A 22,538-nucleotide genomic window follows, 5' to 3' on the forward strand; every position below is an offset into this window, starting at 1 on the left:
ATACAACAAAGTTCCGACAGGTGATTGGGGGCTTACAACATCTCTGTATGACTCATCTTGTATTTCCTTTGTAGTCAACAAGCTCAATGGTACTAGGGATCTTGGCATTCGTCTTCTTACGGATACACCTCTTACTCTTCATGGTTTCTCAGATATGGATTGGGCAAGACATCCGGATGATCGATGTTCTATTGGTGTGTTTGTTATTTTTCAACGTGCTAATTTAGTTTCCTAGAAATCTACCAAGCAGCGCACGGTTGCACGCTCTTCAACTGAAGCTGAATATCGCATCATTGCCTCTATGACATCTGAGATCTAATAAATTAAGTCACTTTTGATATACTTACTTTTTCGGTTACCACGCTCTTCGATGTGCTTTTCATTGATAATTTGGATGTCACCTATCTTTCAGCTAATCCTATTTTTTTACTTTCGGATGAATCATCTAGTTATTGATTATCACTTTGTTCGTGATATAGTACAATCCTCCGAACTGCGAATACTAATATTCCTGTTAAGGATCAATTGATCAATGTACTTACCAAGTCACTTTCTCTACGTTGACTGTTTGTTATTTGTAGCAAGATTGATGTAATTTCTGGGACACCATCTTGAAGGGGTGTATTAGGAAATATTTATTTATTTCGGGTGTATTAGGAAATATTTATTTATTTCCTAATATTTTATGTGTTATTAGAGAATGTTTATTATTTGAGAATATTTATTTATTTCCTAGTATTATATATATATATATATATATATATATATATATATATATTATTAGAGAATATTTATTATTAGAAAATATTTTTTTTATTTCTTAATATTTTATATATTTTTTATTTTATACGAATTCTATCGTAACAGGATGAATTTAGATCGAAATCAATTGATATGTTTGAACTTAGGCTTTCAAAGTTAGGCCCAATTTTACGAATAGGATTCTCAGCCCTTTTTACAGCTTGATTTTTGTTGTAACCGATTGTGAGAATACGATAATTGTTTTTATAAAAAAAAACTCTACTTAATAAAAATTTATTGCTTACAAGATAATAAGATTAATATTATGGATCACTTTATTGCCATTTCAATAAAACTATCTTAATTTATTATATTGGGTCCATTTGTACTTACTAATTTATGTTGTTGTCCATATAAAATTTCTATAGAGCCAACTTACGTTATATATATATATATATATATATATAAAGCTCTCTTATTACACAGATGTGAATTATTATTAGTTTTTTAATCCTATATTTGTAATATTTTTAAAAAATAAGTAATATTACAAGTAACTTCCACGTAAGCATGCATGGATATTTAATTTGGTTTAATGAAGATTAATTCGCCTAGCAAATCAATTGCATTACCTAGTGTCGGTGTGAAAATAACCTTCTCATTTGCTTCCATCGGACGGTCCCAAACAGCCTAAGATACTTCATGCGGTCGTTGCGTCCGTGCGATCTCAAGCTTTCGGCTTCCGTGGGATGCTCACGACCCAAGCTTGGCTTTTCCGGTGCTCCGCCCAAATCACAGTAAAATAATTAAGGAGATCCAGCGGAGGAGTCAAAAGAGAGAAGATGAAGAAGCCGGGGTGGTGACCGGACCTCGCCGTCCCCCCAACTCTTCTCTCTCGCTTTCGGACCTTCTGACTGTACCTGATCCGCCGCTGCCGATGGGGACCCTCCGCCTCGCCGGATCGCCCATTACGTCGTTACTCCTCGTCACCATCTTCTTCTCCAGGGTGGTCTACTTGTCTGGAGCCGCCGACTCGGAGGTAGTCAATGCGACGGAGGTGATCAAGGGGGAGTCCGCCAAGGAGGACAGCTTCGCCGACATGATCGACCGTGCACTCGAGAAGGAGTTTCCGGAGAACGAGCAGAATGGTGGAGGTTCGTGCAGATCTGAATTCTTAGTCTGTCGTTCCTTTATTATCCGGATTGAGTTTGTTGACGTGTGGCAATGTGTTCCGGTGGTAGATCGCTAGGGGTTCTTACAGGCTGGACCTCTGCTTCCTTATCCTTGGTCACTTGGTCTTTAATATGGGGATGAACTTAGAAACGCCCATTTTAGGTTTTAAGGTCCTTTGCGTCTTCTTTCTTCATTTTCTCGTATTTTCTGGAAAGAAGTTCCACTATGTTCGATGTTGAAATTGTACCATTGGACTAATTATGTCTCTTGTAGGAGAGTCTGGTTGGTCGGCTGCTTTAGGGGTTGCTTTTAAGGCTCATTTAGTTGTTAATTTACGAGATCTGATTAATAGGCCTCAAAATTCAGCGTGGGTTCTGGGAATTTTGTAAATCAGGCTTTAGTAGTTCATAAAATGAAGTTTCCGATCCTTCATCTTGTAGCCATAACATTTATTTGTTTTTGTTATTTTTGTGAGATATATTGTATTTCATTGACTTCAACTGAAGTTTTATATTTTAAAGTAAAAGTTGATCAATCTAACCATTTCATTTATTCTGCAGAAATTGACCGTGGTGGCTTCAACAATAGTGTTGCTGAAAACCAGGTATAGTTTATAAAAATGTTTAGATGAGTGTTTTCATCAAAGATGAGCTTTATGCATAAGTATTTGTCTTTTAGCCTTACTCTTTCAGTTACAGATGAATTAGCTTTTTCCTCCATCTTTGTTTCTTGTCGTTCTTCCCAACAAGTACGAAGCACAGTTGTACATAGTCAACATGCCTTTGTGAGAATTAAAAGTTAAGTCAATGTAGTTGTAGGTGTTTGATGATGATTTTATTGGTTGTATTTACCATGCTCAGCATTTTCAACTGGAGTTAACTTTGTTTCTTATTCAAGCTAGATCTTGGTAGGAGGCATATTACCAAGCTGGAAATCTAAGTTGTGACGATAACATTTTGTACCTAATAAGTCGATTATCTTATCTTGTCAGTGGTATCTTGCAGATGGAGTTAAATATGTAGAAACACATTTAATGGATATCTTGGTGTTAATTTTGAAAGATCTGTGCCTCCTGATTGTGGTGTATAATTGCAGCAGTTTGGGCTGCCTCATTTGAACATAACAAGCTTGGAGATATTGATAGTAATTTGCAGGTGCTTTTGTCTAGTTGGTATGTGTTATAAAGAATAGAAGCAAGGAAGAATGATGACAGAAACCTTGCTAAACAATTGATTTGTGTATACAACTAGACAATAAAAACTATCTCTAACAGCTATTGGTGAGAATTAACTAGTTCATTGTTTAAATCTATTTTGACCCTATTATTTGTATTATTAACTGATGTTACTTATATCTGGTCTTTGCTATAGCACCAATCTTGATGCTGGCATGTATCTGTCAGGAAGTTACTGGATGTAGATTATTGTACTTTTTGAATATGTTCTTTTGATGTTCATAATTCTGTCCTTTCAAAAGATTTGTAGTTTCTTAAGCTTTTCTAGAGGTATATTCTCATCCTCACAATGCTTCTTATCCATAGTTTGAAATCTTGTATAGTGTCGAGCATCGTTTCAATAAATTACAAAAACTCAATATTACTTGACACATGTAATACTTCCTGTGCCGCTATATCTATCATATCGATGAGTATTGTGTCATGCCGACACTTGACATCCGACACCCCCCTTGATATGCTACAATACGTGCTTAAGATGAATTGAGATAAATATTGTTTAACTTTTTTTTAGCTTATGTCAGTCCGTACAGAGTGATATAGTACCATTTCAGATGGAACACAAACATTTAACTATATATCTTTTTTCTTTTTTATTTCCTTCCTCCTTGCATCTCTAATTCATCATTGGCATCATATATCAGAACATATTATCTTTCCGATCAAATACTAAAACTCTAACATGGCTCGAGATTTTGAACCTTGTTCTCAACAACTACATTGCTTCATGATGCTGACTGAATTCACTGTGGACTTATTACATGAATACATGAAGTTCCAACAGATTTACTTTTCATTATTATTATTATTTATTCATTTTTACCTAACTTTATTTAGTGAGGCACTAGCAACAATATGCATTTTGAGAACTTAACAGGGATAAGTCTTCTTTGGTATACTAGGCAGTTCTGGAGACTGTAGCTAGAGTCACTACAAAGAAGAATGAGACCAAAGAGGAAAAGTATGTGCTCCTTTCTTTTAATATATATTTTATTTACATTTCTATTCTTTTAAATGGTTTGCATAAAGTTCAATAGAGGGATAAGATCAATATATCTGACTCTGAGTACTTGGGAATATGTACTGCACTGCTTGTTTTATTTGTAAATGGATGTAAAATTATTTTTCACCAAATGACTTCCTTAAACTATCTTATTTTCTCTCTAGATCCTTTCAGTTTCATGATGTTTTTAATCTGGATAATGAGAACCGAGTTGAAGACATTCCTACCTTAATAGATCGGAAGGTACGACAACTACTTGCCCAAATTGCAAAAGTGTGAATGCTAGATAATTTGTTGTATACACTGATAAAATTAGTGAATCTTTTCTGTTTTCAGTTTTGCCTATGTACATATTGACCTTTCATCATTTAGAGTATTCAATTTTCAATGTACCCTGTTATAACAGGATAATGTCTTTATCATATCAAATCCAAAGTCAAAGTATCCAGTATTACAATTAGACCTGAGGTAAATTTTCTAGATTATGATTGCGAAGGTTTTATTAGAATGACTTCTTTGACTTACATGATATAGATGAGCTGTGCAGGTTGATTTCTGATCTGGTGGTGGTTATTGTGTCTGCAACATGTGGTGGAATTGCATTTGCCTGTGCTGGGCAACCAGTGAGTATTAAAGTATTAGAAAATGGTGTTCCTTTATCAGTATCATCTCCATTGACTGATTAATAAATTTAGCCATCATTATTATTTTCTTTATCTACACTGCACTCAAATTGCAGTTCCCTTTACTATGTGTTTTAAAATCTACTGATTTATGAAGCACTTTAGGTAATTACTGGCTACTTGCTTGCTGGATCTATCATTGGACCAGGAGGCTTTCGCTTTATTAGTGAAATGGTTCAAGTAAGTTGTTTTTACTTTCGTTGAAACTTGAAAGGCTACTCTGAAGTTAAGCCAACTCTGATGATTGAGTTTGATGACTTTATATTGTATCCAAAAACTTATCTCATTTGTTCATCAGTGTTATTTATATCTGGCTATGATAATCCACTTTCATAAATCAAAAGAAACAAAGAATACTCTTGAATATTTTTTCAGTGAACTATGCTCTACTTGTGAAACTAGATTATGATAACCCAACAAACGTTGCTTAGAATCAGTATAAAGAACTTTGCAAAGATTGGCAATGTTGCAAACATCTTGTGGTAGTAATTAATATCAATATTTTTTATCTGACTTATCATGTTTTTATTAATACATTGGCAACTATCTATGTTGTTTGTACTTAGCAATCATCTTTGGCATTACTGCATGTAGGTTGAAACAGTAGCTCAGTTTGGCGTAATCTTTCTTCTTTTTGCTTTGGGCTTGGACTTCTCCATAAGTAAGGTACTTTGTCAAAAATTTATACTTGACTTTGAAGTTACTTGGAAGTTATAAATCTTAATGTTATTATAGTTGCTCTGTCACTGACACTGCACTTACAGATTAGAGTTGTCCGCGCCGTGGCTATTGGTGGAGGATTTCTCCAAATTCTACTATTTATGTGTTTATGTGGTATAATTGCATCGGTATGTTTGCAAGTTACACACACTGTTTTTGTTGGAATATCCTTTCTACTATCATATGTGATTCATACTAATCTAACCTACTTTAGCTTTAGTTTATTCATCGTGACTGCAAAATGAAAGTCATTTCTTGCCCTTTGGTTTCAGAAAGTATACAGGCTGTATTAGAAAAGGCTCAATCTGTACCTTCATATTCTAAACACCATGCTAAAGTTAGACACATTCACAATGTTTGTACCATACTGATTTAAATTATCACAAAATCAATTGTAACAATAACAGAATGGCAAATAAATTTTAATTCTAAAGTAAAGCATTTATTTTGAATCTATGTTATTTATGTGTACTTCATTCATCACAAGCTTTCTGCCTATTTACCATACTCTTATGGCATCTTGATTCAAGTATGGCTTAGGTTTGTTTGTGCAAATGAAATATAATAATAATAATAATTCAATTTTAAGAGGTTGCTAGCATTGCATGTTAAGTTCATTGATTTATACAATGTTATGTATACATGAGTAGAAGAATTTTGCTTTGCTTTGTTCTAGTTTAAAATTTTGGACACTTACAAACAGCAGTTAAAAAGAATTTACCAGTGGGAATTAAAATGATTTTTTAAATTTATTTTCTATGCATGGAATCTTTGGCATAGAGCTTGGAACATTGTCATCAATATTTTATTTAATATTAGCTGCCTATTACTGTTCTTGTAGTTGTTGAAATTTTACTTTAATGTTTATGTAGCCTTGTCAGTCCCACTATTTCTCCTGTATCTGCTGTTTGCTTTGTGGATGTAGTTAAATTACTGTGTTGACTGTTGAGACTCTATGAATATCTAATTACAATATATAGTACTTCGCTACACTCAAGAATGGTTAGTGGTATATTCTTTATATGAGTTTGTTTTTCAGTTATGCGGAGGCAAAACTTCGGAAGGGATATTTGTTGGTGCCTTTTTATCTATGTCTTCAACCGCTGTGGTGAGTTTCCATTTAAACCATGATGTTAGTTAGAGGGGTTTTTTGTTCTTTGAGAATATAATGATAAATACTTCAGAAGTTAATACTAACAGCATCTCTTGCTTAGTAAATTTCTATTCTTAATTTCTTATCATCTACATCCCATTTCTTAAAATTATTTGAGAAAGCAAGAAATGGATACATCCCATTTCTTAAAATTATTTGAGAAAGCAAGTAATGGATCCCAAATAGTGTTTGCATGAACGTCGTCTTGTGAGTTTAAAGGCTTACAAATATGACATTTTCCCCCTGTGATTGAACTTGAATAATCATTGCCTTTAAATTTTTAGTACACCCTTTACATGTGTAAAGTAATATTGATGAAAGTAGTTCAACAGATGAAAATATTCTTGTTGAACTATGTAATGTTCAGGTATTCTTTCTTTTATTGTGCCCTTTTATTTCAAACTTGGTCCTTGTTGAGAGGTTACAATTTGCAATGAGCAACCAGAGGCTTCTGATCATCAACTAGCTACAATGGCCCAAATGATTCGTTTCAATTCATAGTTTTAATAGCAGGTTCACCTTCTCTATGTATTGAATAGGTAGTCTTTTAATAAAATGTTCCTTTGTAGCATGATGAAATAATTCTTGTTGTTTTGCAGTTTAGATGCCCAATGTTCTTCTAAACATTAGTACCGTTCATCCTTGTTTACTTGAAAATCATCATTCATTGGAAGCATTCGAGTCTAAGTCCCATTGAGTAGAATTTTAACAATAACAAACCTGGCGATGCAGGTTTTGAAGTTTTTGATGGAAAGGAACAGTATCAGTGCTCTTCATGGTCAAGTTACAGTTGGGACACTCATACTCCAGGTGCTAGGATTAATTTTAAAGAGTTTCTTCTAGTCCTTTTTGATAAGTCTTCCACAGCATAGTTCCTGTTTGCATGAACTGGGATATTAATAAAATTTTAAGAAACTTATAGGAAGTGCTATGCTAATTTCTTGAGATCATTGAATTTATGTTTGTTCTGGTGGAAACTTGTGCTAGGATTGTGCTGTTGGCTTGCTGTTTGCACTACTACCCATTTTGGGTGGCACGTCTGGTATTTTCCAGGGGCTTATGTCAGTTACCAAGTCGTAAGTAATATATTAGGTTTTTTAATCCAGTATTTTTCATCTCAAATGTAATTGTTTTAATTTTGTGAAGTTATTTTTCTATGTTAATTTTAGCCAAAAGATATAGCTAAATTTTATCTTGACATTGAAGTCCACTCTAGTGTTTTTTTTTTCCTTGTAAACTGTTTGAATTTTCAATAATTTTGTGTCTTTGTGTTAAGTAATTGCTTAGAGCTATTATATCAATCTGTGATCCATAGTATATGGGCGTTATGCTATCTTCTAACATATGGAGGATCCATACATTAGCTATGTCCAATTACCATTTATGATGGTAGTATTTAAATCTTATTAACACAACATTTTGTTTTTATTAAAATAAACATTAATTAGCTTCTATTTTAGTATTTAAATTACTTTGGCTAGTTGTTTAGAAGTTGTGATGGGAAACTATTCCTGAATTTACCTTCATAAATAATTCCCCGCCAATTGGGTGTTGAAGATGGTTACATATAGGAATAGGCTAGTCTGTAATCTAGTTAGATGTAAAACCGTTTACACTTTTGGGCAATTAAAAAAAAAGAAAAGAAAAGGTGGAAGCTCGTTTTGATTTTTTTTATCCTATTTTCCAAATTCATGGAGGATGAGAAATTGAACATGCATGCTTGTATGTAATGCCTCCCCATTTTCACATACTATCAAATTATTATATGCAATAATCCACATATTTCAAAGATAATTTATGGAAATAGATATCTATTTTCATAATCATCGATGCGGTCTTTTACAAAAGTGAAGCATATGAATGCAATCAATCACATGCCTATGTGCACCTGCAAGAGATGCATTAAAGATTTTGACATATTTCATTTGAATCTCCTTTTTCTTAGTTGCATCTGGCATTACCATTACTCTAGCAAATTACTTTCAACCTTTTGATACTCATTTATCAAATATGCATTAATAAAAATAAAGGATGATTAGTAGAATATAAGAGGCAAATTCAGAGAAAATGCATGCTTTCAACATATCTAACATGTGTGTATTTCAAAACAATTATTTACCATGCTTTCCTTAGTATCCAAATTAGAGTATTATTTTATTTATATACGTTCATGCCTGAGATGATTTATTAAGTGCATCGTATTGCATATCCATCAAATGTAAGCACATACCAACAAACTTAATTAAATATACTGCATTTACAAACGCATTATGCAATGAATATCATACATGTTACCATGTAAATCCATGATGCCACTATGGGATATAGTATAATTTAAATGTATACTTTTGCTCCAGATATTGCATCATATGTATTAAGTCAAATGCTTGCATTTGCATTGAATTAAATTTGCATTGAATTAATTGAATGCACATTTATGCTAATGACATTAGATCTATGGGTAGGTGCTACACTTGTTCACTATATATGCAAATACCGTGATGCCTAATGGGTATCTACTTTGGTCACTAATTAAACAAAAGAATTGTGTTTGTCATAATAATTCTAGTGAGCGTTTAACACAAATTGGAAACAATTTGGATTTGCCTATTCCAATCAAGAGATATGAGCATTAATAAACTTAATGCATAGAGATAATTGAATAAGTCAAATGAATGTAGAGATAAGCCAAAGCTCACTCTTCTAAGGCAAAGTTTCAACCTTTTCACCGGATTGATTTCAATCTTATACAATTCCACCCCCAAGGATGTAATTGATGACTTCCACTACTAGCACATCAGTGTGGTGGCTTGGTGTAGACCATTTCAATGTTCCACATCCTAGATTTCTAACATAATTACGAAAATATTAAAGAACTAAAAGGGGATGAACATTAGAGAAGTCATCACTACTTTTGACTAGGACTGTTTGCTGCATCATGACAATGGAATGGCTCTCCTTTCATAATTAGGGATGCACTATGTCTGCTTAAGATTTACCCTTATTGGCAAATCACTTTTTCCTTATCCCCTTGATTTCTGTGCACTTTGTCTGCTTAAGATTTACCCTTATTGGCAAATCACTTTTTCCTTTTCCCCTTGATTTCTGTGCTCTTACCCCTATTAAATTTCACAAACAACTACATTACAAGCTGTGTTGATAGCTACAACTGCAATCTAAATTTTATAATCTCTTTCCGTGCCTTTTCTTCTTTAGAAAGATGATCCAAGATGAGTTGTATGAACTTCTCACTGCATGGTGCATCCTCAAATGCATACTCCAAAAACATCTCACTGCAGTAGTGTGCATCCTTGAATGGGATTGTTGTAGTACTTATTGTCATATTTCTTCAAGATCTTCAAGTCTAAAGGGATGAGCTGTTGTCCCTCCCCTGATAGCAGGCTCAAGTACCTTAAACTCAAGAAATCAGAGTATTTATTGCAATGATTAAATTCCTTCAAGGTTTTGATTTGATCTTGGTCTTAGAGCCTCCCTCTGAAGCTAGGCATCTGACCTCCAAATGTGTGACTGTTTACGGTGATTAGTTAACAAATTTGTGAATTAAATAAGATTTTTATATGTTGCGAGATTGCAAAACTAGTTGGTACTTGAGAAGTGGATCCAATTGGTCAAGATCATACACCTGGAAGTTGGAGATGTATGAACTTTGGTGCAGGTGTCTTCTTTTTGGTCTCACTCAAGCTCTTTCTTTTGGCGAACTTTTTCTCCCTAACACACCTTCCATGTTGACACACCATGGTACACAGTTGAATCAGTGAGTTATGAAGGTTAGTCACAACAAGAATTCATCTCTGAATTTGAATTTGCCTGGTAGCAGTGTGGTTGTGCAACTCCATAACTCTTGGTCATCCATCAAAGCAAGAAGGCATGAAAGAACTGATGAGTTAAAGTACATTTTTACCTATCCTGGAATGTAATAATTTAGTTAGGCTTATTTAAATAATATCATAAAAGAGGTGGATAAACTACTGACATGGACAAAGTGCAAGGAAAAAAATTTCTCAGATAGAAAAATGAAAAAGGGATATATCTTATGTAGGCAATGGACCGGGTTTAAACTCGACCCCGTATTAAACCCGCCCCGTTTACGGGGCGGATCTAAACCCATTGACCGGGTTTAGAAGCGGGTTACGGGTTTCAATGAACCCGCCCCGTATATATATATATATATATATCTTAGCGGGTTGGCGGGTCCAACCCACCCCGAACCCACCGGGTTTTGAGTGGGGTCAGGGCAGGGCAAGTTGAAAAAGTAGGCGGGGCAGGTCCGTGTTCATTTTTTTTTTCTGGCGGAGCGGGTTCTGGGATTGGCCAAACCCGGCCCGAACCCAACCCGTTGCCATCCAATCTTATGTGGGAAAAATTATACTTCTCTTAAAATTGAAGCACTTCAACAGTTTCATCTTTGGTTTAGGTTAGTGAATTAATCATTCAATAACTTATATCCGTACAGTCAATATGAATTAAAGGGTTTCAATATGCACTGTGCATGGATTGTAATTGTAGTACATTATATTTTGGCTAATTAGCCACTGCTTTTAGATTTGATAGTAAATTTATGCCCAGATTGTGAATACTACATCATTCTTCCAGGCTCTTCTGCTTCATGTTCACATTTTATTAATTGTTGTGTTCCTGTTTATGAAAATGTCACCAGGTTGATTATGCTGTTCACTTTTTTAGCAATTCTTTCTATACTATCACGTACTGCTGTTCCATGGTTTCTCAGGCTGATGATCAGTCTTTCATCTCAGGTACTTTCAACCAAGTAACAAGCTGTTTGTGCAAAAAAAGTTTCTTTTGTTATCATGCTCAAATTTTTATGACATTTTCAATTATATGTTTACAATGTGCATGTCTTCTGTGCAGACCAATGAACTTTATCAATTGGCCTCTGTCGCATTTTGTCTGCTGGTTGCTTGGGTTTGTTCCATATCCCTTTGGTTGTTTAGTCTTATCCTTTGGATTATTTCTCCATGTTAGCACAATTTTTTTTTATGTTTTCAATTATTGCACTAATTTTTTTAATTAAATCAATTGCCTTTTACAATCAAATTGTTCCATATTTTAGTAGACACCACTTGTATTCATGAATGTTTGATCAACTAATGCCATCCAAACTAGTATTTTTGCTGCAACACACTGATGATGCAATTAGCACCAGAGACTGATGTGTTTAGTGGGTTCTGATAACATTTTTATACCATCTGAATAATAATCCACTCTCTAATTCAATCTGCTCCATATTTTGGTAAATCATATTAATGAAATAGGCATTCTTTTCTGATAGTTTCAAATTGCGCTTTTTCTTCACCATTTGAAGCGAAGGTTGGAATTGACAACCAAAGTTTAATTTACTATTATAGTTCATATTTTTCTTATCTTTTTTTTTTTTGAAAAAAGATCTTTTAGTATTGACCGTCGAGTATGACTATATATATTAATTTTTATTCTAAATTTAATTTACTATTAACCAAGGTAGTTAGATTGAGATCCTACATGGGAACAAAAAGATGTCCATGAGTTTAGATTGTAGCACTGAATTGTTGGATCATAAGATTCTACTTAATTCTAGAACTATATTTCGCATTTATGATTTATCATATATATTCACTTTCAATATTATAGTATTACATTTTTTAAAGTATCATTCCGATAGGCCGAAGCATAAACAAATATATACTTTATCTTTATATAGCAAATGACACTTCTATAAGATAAATTAATTAATATGCATGATAGTGATAATAAAAAAAAGAATATTCTTCTAATAAGGAGATGAAAGGAACCTAAATTCTATCTAGTCAAAGATGTTTGGGGTAGAGATCCTATGTGTGAATAGTAAGCAGGTATAGGATCAATTTGTAGGTTTATAAATCTTCGCCCAATTTAGATCATATTTGGGATTTGGATTGTTTAGGTCAATTTGGATCAGAAGATGCTGAGTTCTGGATTTCAATCTTGACTATCATTTATAACTAGTCAGTATTTTTTTTTTCTTTTTTCTTTTTTTTGAAAAAAAAAGGCTTTAGAACTGTTCCTCAAGTATGGCTATCTATATTCGATATTGATCTTTCTCCTATTTTTACAACATTTGCATTTAGTGTCTAGAGTTGTGGGAATTTATTTTGCAATGTTTGTGAATTGGCTTTAATTATTGGTGTCTCTGAGGAACTCTATTTGATCCTCTCTTCTTCTTCTTTTTTGTTTGTTTGTAATTTTGTGTTTCTTTATTTTCCCTCACCATCTAAATTATATGCTTGTTTTCATGTTATTTACTCAAAATCTTATACACATGAACATAATAGTTTTCTCTCAAATCTTTGTTTACTGCCTCTGATGCATTTTGCCTATTTACATTAAACATAATTTAAACCTTGGGATCTTCATCTTCTGTTGTTTTCTGCTATTCCTCCAGTTCTAGAATTTCATCATCTAAAGTTGTTTCTATCTCAAGATTTATCTTTTTCATTATCTCAGTGTAGTGACAAGCTGGGCTTGAGCCTTGAACTGGGTTCTTTTGCTGCTGGAGTAATGATATCAACGACAGATCTTGCACAACATACCCTCGAGCAAGTAAGTACTTTTTCATTACTGTATTTTTGACTCATAATAGAGTTATGATTCATGCTATTGATAATTTCCCTGTTTGATTAATTTTATTAAGTATGTAGACTTTTTTATTTGTGTGTAAACTTCTCAGAAGGAAATCTTTCCTTTTTATTTTTTTTTGCTACCTTTTTTTTTATTTGCACAATTGGGCCAACCTTTTAGTTTCACTTATAAGTTATAACTCATGTTTAACCTTTAGGAACGTGGCAATTTCCATACATATTTTTCATTAAACTCAATTTCAAGTGTTAGTGTTGTGCTTTACACCCTTAGTTATTCATTGTGCAAGAACAAAAAAGGCTTCAGGGCCTAAGGTATGATGCCTCCAACCTTGATTTCACACAAATTAGAATTGGTCTGACCCAACCATATTCCAAATCTTGGGCTTTACCTTGTCCATTTGTATCCAGGTCAGATGAGGTAATCTCAAGGTTAATGCTTAATGGTGTGTGGAAAGAAAACATCGAATATGCTAATCTCTAGTAGATTGTTCATCCTCTCTATCACTTGACTCCAGCTAAGCTATACATTTGTTATGATGCAATTTGGCTTCGTAATTAGTTGGAACTTGCTGACAAACTGATGAAATTGACATTGATAAAAATTCAATAATAACTCTTTCTTAAGGTGGAACTAAGATTTTTCTTAGGGTACACTATAATGATGTTCTCGTTTGTTTTATTGTTTCTCCTAGTATTGCTTTATAGTTGCAATATTTTCTTTAATATTGTCTCACTTTTGGTTCTTTCTTTCTGCAGATTGATCCCATCCGTAACTTCTTTGCAGCTCTTTTTCTTGCTAGCATTGGGATGCTAATACATGTTCAATTCCTGTGGAACCATGTAGATATTTTGCTCGCAGCTGTAATACTAGTAATTATTGTAAAAACACTAGTCGTGACACTAGTTGTGAAAGGATTTGGATACAATAACAAGACTTCCCTTCTTGTAAGAGTCTGAATTTCATTCTCTTATTTTTTTGGTTTTTGTTTTGTCATATTATGCTTGTCTTATTTCTTTCTTTTCAGGTTGGCTTGTCTCTAGCGCAGATAGGAGAATTTGCATTCGTCCTCTTAAGTCGTGCTTCAAACCTTCATCTTGTTGAGGTTATATGGATAATTCCTTATGGAATTCTTAATTTAGTTTGTGCTAATTCATCATCAGTCAAGTTTGGAATTGTCATCTGGTCCAAAGCTTCGCCTTGCATTGTCACTGAACTATTTTTTTGTACCTTTAATTATGGTTTCATGGGTCAGCTAAAAAGTTGACTTGTGCTTCAATCAGATATGTTTTAAGAAACTGCTTTCTTGCTAATTGCAATAGTGGTCATTTGATAGCTTTCTATTTGGAGCACAAATCTAGAGCTAGAATAAAGTCTTACTAGGCAAACACTAACCTGATGATAGGGCCCTATCCAGTTATGCTGCAACAAGAGTTGACAAATTTCATTCATATATACAATTTGTCTTTTTAATATCCTATATTGCCACTTATTTTGGATGTCAAATTTTATATGTAAATAATTTTTTCTGGTAGTTATCCTTGAAATTGTGTAACTTCAGCCTCCATTTTACAGGGTAAACTGTATCTTTTACTTCTGGGGACAACCGCACTTAGCTTGGTAAGTACTTCTCGAGAATCAATTATCTATTTGAAATTTAGGAGATTGGAAGCTACTGCTATCAAGATCATAGTTTAATTTACAGCTTTCTCTTCAAGATTTGTCATAAGATTACTCGTCTTTACCATGGTTACTCCTTACAAATTAGCATGCTAACCATGTTATTGACACGATACATGGTTCAGGTGACTACTCCATTGTTATTCAAGTTTATCCCTGCAGTCATTCATCTTGGAGTTTTGCTGCGATGGTTTGCTCCTGATAGCACTGAGGTAATGACTTACATCCTCGACTATTCTCTTTTGGATGCTTTTATGTTCCAGTTCCGTTCCATGTTAATAAACTGGTTTCTTCTGCAGTTAGGGCATAAAGGGGATAACCTTCGGTCCGATAGTGCGAATAAGCGCGTGACTTCAATGATTCAGGGCCCTCATGATTCATGAAAAGAATTTTACATGAGTTTATGTTGTGGATAATGATTTGCAAGAGCATGTGTCGCAGCAATATAGGCTGTACCGGAACCATGTTATTTCAAGGTTCATATTAAATTTCAAAAGCACGGATAAGTTCCATTGCATTGTCATCTGAAGGAGGTTACTTTCTATGCACAGGAGAAAGACTACGAGAAAGCTCTATTGATTGAATTTTAGCACAAAATGGGATTTAACCTGTTCTATCCTAGTCCATTTTTTGTGTGTAAAGTACACGAAATGTATATTTAGTTTATTGATATGCTGCACCTGTGAGATTTGAGTTTTCCTTCATATTCATACGAGTCATAGAATTGCTGATTCATCAGCATCCGTTTTGTACTTAAACCTTATCCTCAATTTTTTATTTGAAGTCTTGATTAGTTGTACAATGTATCCATATTGGTAACAGAATTTCTTGAAGTATTTCAAGTTCCTCACAACAAATCTCGGAGAATGACTAAATGGCGGAATTCAATTTAGTGCAGCTGTGGTTTTTCGAGCTTGTGCTGGGCCTGGGTTTAGAGGTGATACGGCCATTTTACTTGCTGAAGACTGTATACTATCTAATTTGGTGGTTCATTCATGTTGTCGCTTAGAACTTATTTCACAGTTATAACTTTCATCTGCAAATGCAACTTGTGAATCTATGATCCACTTATATGATTTCATGTAAGCGTAATTTTACTGATCCCAATCTATTTTTTTTTCCTGCTGAAACTTTTGAGTTCACTATTCCCGCTATAATTTCTAATTTTACTGGCAATGCTGATAGCCAACTCTCTTATGCCTGGAGCTCGAGCTGTCTGCATTATCTCAACGTTTCATTTATTTGTTTGTTTTGCAAATTGTTGACCCCTACTTCGATTCTCATTTGCAAGTGTTCACATCAAAATAGGTTGTTTTGTGGGTCGAAATTATGGTCGGCTGTTTGCTCAATCTCTTTACCTGAATCAACATGACCAAGTCAAGTTTAGAGCCCCATGAATGCTGATGACCCTCCTCACTGGCATAGTGATTCGTTCGTCATCATGTCGTCGTTTTTTTGTTTTTTTTTTTGTGAACGACATTTTATTTATTTAGCTAAGATGCATGGAAATTGCCATGCACTATCCGTGCCTTGGTCTTCGTCAATGACAACGATTGTGGGGCGTGATCTACCCCTTCCAAGAAATATGTGGCCGTTCAACGATCGTGAGCAGACTTGATCGCCAAGAAACTACATATAGGGACGAAGCCATCAGCCATACCGTGCGGATCAAGCTTCTTTAACTTCACTAAGTCACGTCCAGGTAGTAATAAAAACACAATAACAGCACGCCAACTAAGACCACTAGATGTGATGACCGTTGCCGCAGCCTCACCCAAGCAATCGCCATTAGCGAGGAGTTATACAAACTCAACTTGGATATCTCATCGATTTATCACGTGGAGACAGGGTAATTTTTTTTTAAAAAAAAAAACTTTCAATTAGTCCTTTTACTGCTCTTCAAAATGCTTTATTATTGTACCACATCATTGGACTAATATGTTAATTTCAACTCTGGGGCATCCGCATTAGTTTCCATGTTAATATATGCTATATTTATAAAAGTATGTCATGTATCTATTATATATTAAGAGTATCCATAGTGATAGGAGTTCTCCAAAAACTCCCATCAATATTACATCGCTATTTCAAAAAATAGAAAATTTTTATATATCTCTTCAATATGAAAAAAAAAACCTCTCAATAATCCCTTTATATAGATTAAGTACTTTTTTTAAAAAAATATCACTCTTATTATTTCTATTTTAAAAAAAACTAAAATAAAAATTCATGTAAATTAAAAAATAAAAACAAATGAAAAAAAAATCGAAGGAGCGACTCCCTAAACACTCTCACAGTTGAAAATGAAAGAGCTCCCCTATTTATGGGAGAGAGCTCCCTTCTACTATGTCAGAGCTCCTAATATAAATAGTATAATCTTTTTTTATTAATATACACTCATATTTATTTTAATATTAATATTGATTATTTGTTGGTCCTACAATTCACTCATATATTTTCATTCTTATATTTAAAATTATATGAATGGAGATAAATCATGAACGTCAACTTATAATAAACTGTCAAGTAGATATGAATGAGAGGAGTTTTTTTTCCAAGGAGATGTGATCGTCAAAAATATATTTACATCCCATTATAATAAATTTATCACCCTACAAAATTCAATATAATTAAAAATTATTAATATATAGGTGTTATAACCCTCATTCGATGATTATAATATTATTTAAGTATTATAACATTCCTATATTAACATAAATAGGGATGCCATTATAAGAAAATGTTCATTTAGTGTTAAAATAGAGATGAACATGTATACACGTTTCTATGATTTTTCTATTTTGAATGATGAGTGCGGTTGATCCCCCGTTTAAAAAATAGAAAATACTGGTCCACGTGGACAAAAAAAGGATCCCAGTTGAAGTAATCATCTCCTTTATACTTTTTTTAGCGACACAACACAACGTGTGCTAATTAATTCTATAAACAAAAAATAGAAAGAAATTGAAGTCCGTGTAAGCCACGTTTGATGCCGTTGACTACATTTATGATTTACTTACCCTACGTCTTCTCTCACTCTTCTTCGATCTCGAGAGAAAAAATAAAAGAATAAATAAAAGTGTCGTATCTTTAAATTATTAAAATATATTATGACTAATATTTTTTTTTAAAAAAAAATCTCCTCCCATCATGTTCCCACTAGAAATTAATAACTTAAATTTATCACTGAAACAACATCATAAGAATTCTTAATAGTTAATATATTGTTGGGACTATGATATCATGGTAGGATATCTAGATTATTTTTCAAATATTTACGATTCAAATCCTAATTATGATATATTTGTAGGAATTTTTTCTTTAAATGGGGGACATAATCAAAGGATGCTGGGCTTCTCGGTTGACCACCGCGTGTGCTTTTCGATTTACCTTGGTGACCGATGAGAAACTTCCGACTCTCCCAGAAATAGTCAATGAGGTTAATAAGGATTATCATTTTTTTTCTTAATAGTTAATATATTATGAACGTTAGAAATTAATTTTTTGGTCGATTAAATGGGAAAGAATTGTAAATATTTAAATCTAAGTAATATTGTTATGATAAAAAAATTAATCTTACTGTTTCTATTACAGAGTATAATCAATCGTCTTCAAAACAAATATATCAGCATTTGGTTATATTTAGTTATAATAAGTGTATATGTTTGGTTTTAGGAAATATATATTTGGTTAGTATAATAGTTATCTTTTTATTTTGTAAAAAAAAATAATTAAAATATAAGTACTTATGTTTAGCTATAAAAGATGCATTTATTTAGTTTTAAAATGTATTTAGTTGCACGCTCGTTTCTTAACTTATAATATTTGTCTTTATTTTTATAATAATATAAGCAATGCATATATATTTTTTATTAATTTGGTATATACATCGTACTAGTTTAATCTAGTATATATATTATGATAAATCAACACCTCAAACATATCCTATAATTTATCACTATCATATCAATATAATTAGTCATATATATTTTTTATTTTATTATTTATTATTCATTATTCATTATTCAAAAGTCATTATCATCATAATATAATACAAATACTATCTTATATATTTCATCATGTATCTTTCATTGTTACCAGACAAAAGATAACTACAATATTTTTTTAGGCAAAAAATAAAAGAGAGGTGGCACTTCTTTTTTATTTTTAATTAACAGAGCATCCCATCCCATAAAGTCAATCTAAATTCATCAATCCGAACTCGATCTAAATTGCTACCCCTAGCTATAACAAGACTTATTGTTCAATAACATTTACATTGTAGCAGTTAATAAATCATAATTAATACAACATAGATTTATATTGTTCAACAACATTCGTATTGTAGCAACAACAAAATCATAACTACTACAATATCGACTTGTTTTGTTCATACAACTAGCTGATGGGACTGAGTAATAGAAGATAATAATATGGGAACAATATTTTTTATAATCATATTCAGCTCTTGAAATCAATTAATCTTGGAAGTAATCATCTCAATCCAATGAAAATTTCTTATCTACTACCAGGATAAATTCAAAAGCACAAATGACTCATCGCTTCATAGCCACCATTTTAGGGTTATCTTCCCATCAGAAAAAAATGCTCAACAGAGCCCATAATTAGGAATCAACCTGTGGTTGTCTGATTAACTATAGAAGTTCTTTACCGTTGCGTCATAGCCAAGGGCATCCAAACTCCATTTTTTTCAAAACAACGAAACTTTGATACTGATTCAACACAATAAAGCCAACAAGAATACAATACTCATTCAGAGAAAAAGTTTATCGATTTTCAAAAGAAAATTATAAATTAGATTAACTCAAAACATGATGAATACATGGGATTCTAACTTAGAGGCTAGTGCCATTAATTTAGGTTGAATTTATTCGGTTGACTCATTATGTTTAAGGTAATTTTGATGAAGTTTAAATAATTTTGATTAAATTGGTAAATAATATTTTAATATAATAGTGTTTAGAAATTCTAAACTCTAATCTCACATTAGACACGTTATAGTAGTTACCTAGTAGTTTCTATACGCTGTGAAGTTACTAAGTAACTTCTCCACATTATAATAGTTATTAGATCATTTTTACACGTTATAATAGTTACTGAGTATCTTGTGCACATTTTGGAAGTTATCCAATAGCTTTTACATATTATAGAAGTTAATAACTTTTACATATTGTAAAAACTATTCGATAATTTTTACAATACCACTATGTCAAGAAATATTTTCGAGATAAAATTATGAGAATGATGTCCATTTAATTTTTTTTTAAAAAAAAGACAATTTATAAAATTTAGGGTGCTTTTTTATATTTTTCCCCTTAAAAAAATAATATATTATTGATATTAGAATCATTATAAAAAATTATGCGCAAATGATGCATAAAAGAGAAAGATAACTACAAAGATATTTAATTAAAAAAGTTCAAGTTGTATTATCCTGTCCAACACAAGTACAAATGATTTAGAACATCCATAATAGAGGTGTGTTTTTTAGCTTTTTCACTTTTCTCTTTTCGACATGTCATCAAAAACCCAGCTTTTAAGTTTGATGGACCACATCAAAAAGCTTTTAAGTTTTATTTCAGGTGTCAAATTTATAGAGCAATAGGCTTTTAAAAAATGTTTATTTTTAAATGATATTTTTAGAATTTAACTTCTACATTTTGATTAAAATTTAATTAAATACTAAATACTTCTCTAACATCACATATTATATTTTGAAATCCTAAAAATTAAATATTTGATTAAGTAAATTTTTTTTAAATCATTGATTTATTTACTACCTATTGATTTTTAACATCACATATTATTCATTGACTTCCACAATTGCTGATATGCATTTATTCGGCACATTTTTTGAATATTATATTTAGCTGAAAAAAACGGAGCCGTATATCATGAATTCTCGTGGATGCATGTTTTATTCGGCACCTTTGTCATTAGCATTGTCATTTAATTAATGAAGCCTAAGAAACACAATGAGATCTCAAGATCATAGGTAGGCCTCACCTTACCAATTGGTCAACCCATCGTGAGACACTTTTAGACCTTTTGACCGCTTTATTCTAACTCCTATTCATTATAATAGAACATAAAATTTTATTTTTTAAATAAAACTTTAAACTAACTATAAAAATTAATGAATTAAATAACTTTTAATAAAATTAAATTATTAGTGAATTCCTTAAGTATATTTTTATCCTAGAAGAAAATAATTAAATTGATTGTAAGTGTTTCCAAGAAATTTTTGTTTAAAAATTATATATTTAATTATATTTAGTTTAATTATTTAATAAAAAAATAAAAATCAAAAGGTACCTCAAATTATTAGAGAAATATAATTTGAGCATCCTTTTTCTTAAAAAAAAGAAATTAAATGGGCATCCTTCCATAATTTTAAGATTCTTCCATAATTTTATCTTAAAAATATCTTTAAATCAACGCTATTGTAAAAGCTACTGAATAACTTCTATAATAGGTTTAAAGTGGATTTAGAATTTAAGATTTACATGGTGTAAAAGTTATATAGTAATTGTTAGAATATGTAAAACCTACCACGTAGCTATTACAACATGTTCAGGAAATGTTTAAAGTTTAGCAATTACATAATAGATTCTGCAACTGTATTTAAAGTGATTTTGATAAAATTTAAATAATTTTGATTAAGTTAGTAAATAATATTTTAATATAATAATGTTTAGAAATTCTAAACCTTAATTTTACATTAAACATATTATAGTAACTACCTAGTAGTTTCTACATGAACTACGGAGTAACTTCTATATATTATAATAAATAATAAATAATAAATAATAAATAATAAATAACTTCTGTATATTATAACAATTACAGAATATCTTCTGTACTTTTTAAAAACTATCCAATAATTTTTACATAATGTAGAAATTATTTGATAATTTTCACATATTGTCAAACTAAATGATAATTTTTACAACGTCATTGGGTCCAGAAATATTTTCGAGATAAAATACGAAGAATGGTGCCCCTTTAATGTTTTTTTAATAAAACAATTTATAAAATTTAGGGTGCTTTTTATTTTTTCCCCCTTAAAAAAATAATATATTATTGATATTAGAATCATTATAAAAATTATGCACGAATGATACATAAAAGAGAAAGATAACTACAAAGATATTTAATTTAAAAAGTTCAAGCTGTACTATCCTGTCGAACACAACGTGTCCATGATTTATTGTCATCTTTCTCGAGGCACAAAATATAGAATATAAAAAACTCAGTTTACATGGGAAAAACTCTTTATTGCGCCTTTGAAAAACAAGATGTCTATTTTTAAGTGATATTTTTAGAATTTAACTTCTACATTTTTAATTAAAACTTAATTAAATACTAATACTTCTCTAACATCACATATTATACTTTGATGTCCTAAAAATTAAATATTTGATTCAATAATTTTTTTAAAAAAATCATTGATTTATTTACTACCTATTAGATCGACTTCACCACTTACTTCCAAAA

The 22,538-nt window shown here is 31.8% G+C and overlaps 1 protein-coding gene across 2 annotated transcripts; it reads left to right on the forward strand.

Annotated features, from left to right (window-relative positions):
- Positions 1 to 1,446: 1,446 nt before the first annotated feature.
- Positions 1,447 to 15,853, forward strand: LOC121987088 (K(+) efflux antiporter 4-like). Of its 2 annotated transcripts, XR_006113429.1 has the most exons (21): positions 1,447 to 1,895; positions 2,475 to 2,518; positions 4,051 to 4,109; positions 4,316 to 4,394; positions 4,558 to 4,619; positions 4,699 to 4,774; positions 4,940 to 5,014; positions 5,429 to 5,500; positions 5,599 to 5,682; positions 6,594 to 6,662; positions 7,440 to 7,517; positions 7,695 to 7,783; positions 11,386 to 11,482; positions 11,598 to 11,651; positions 13,209 to 13,304; positions 14,099 to 14,287; positions 14,368 to 14,445; positions 14,916 to 14,960; positions 15,146 to 15,232; positions 15,320 to 15,496; positions 15,572 to 15,853. XR_006113429.1 is itself a non-coding variant. In XM_042540995.1 (20 exons), exons 1-20 carry the CDS (start codon positions 1,679 to 1,681, stop codon positions 15,401 to 15,403), a joined length of 1,734 nt encoding a protein of 577 aa, XP_042396929.1. In that variant the 5' UTR covers positions 1,447 to 1,678; the 3' UTR covers positions 15,404 to 15,853. The 2 variants fall into 2 exon arrangements, 1 of the variants encoding a protein (XP_042396929.1); XM_042540995.1 differs by having other exon boundaries at positions 15,320 to 15,853.
- Positions 15,854 to 22,538: the final 6,685 nt, after the last annotated feature.

The sequence above is a fragment of the Zingiber officinale genome, chromosome 1B, assembly GCF_018446385.1.
Source record: "Zingiber officinale cultivar Zhangliang chromosome 1B, Zo_v1.1, whole genome shotgun sequence".
Taxonomy (NCBI): Eukaryota; Viridiplantae; Streptophyta; class Magnoliopsida; order Zingiberales; family Zingiberaceae; genus Zingiber; species Zingiber officinale.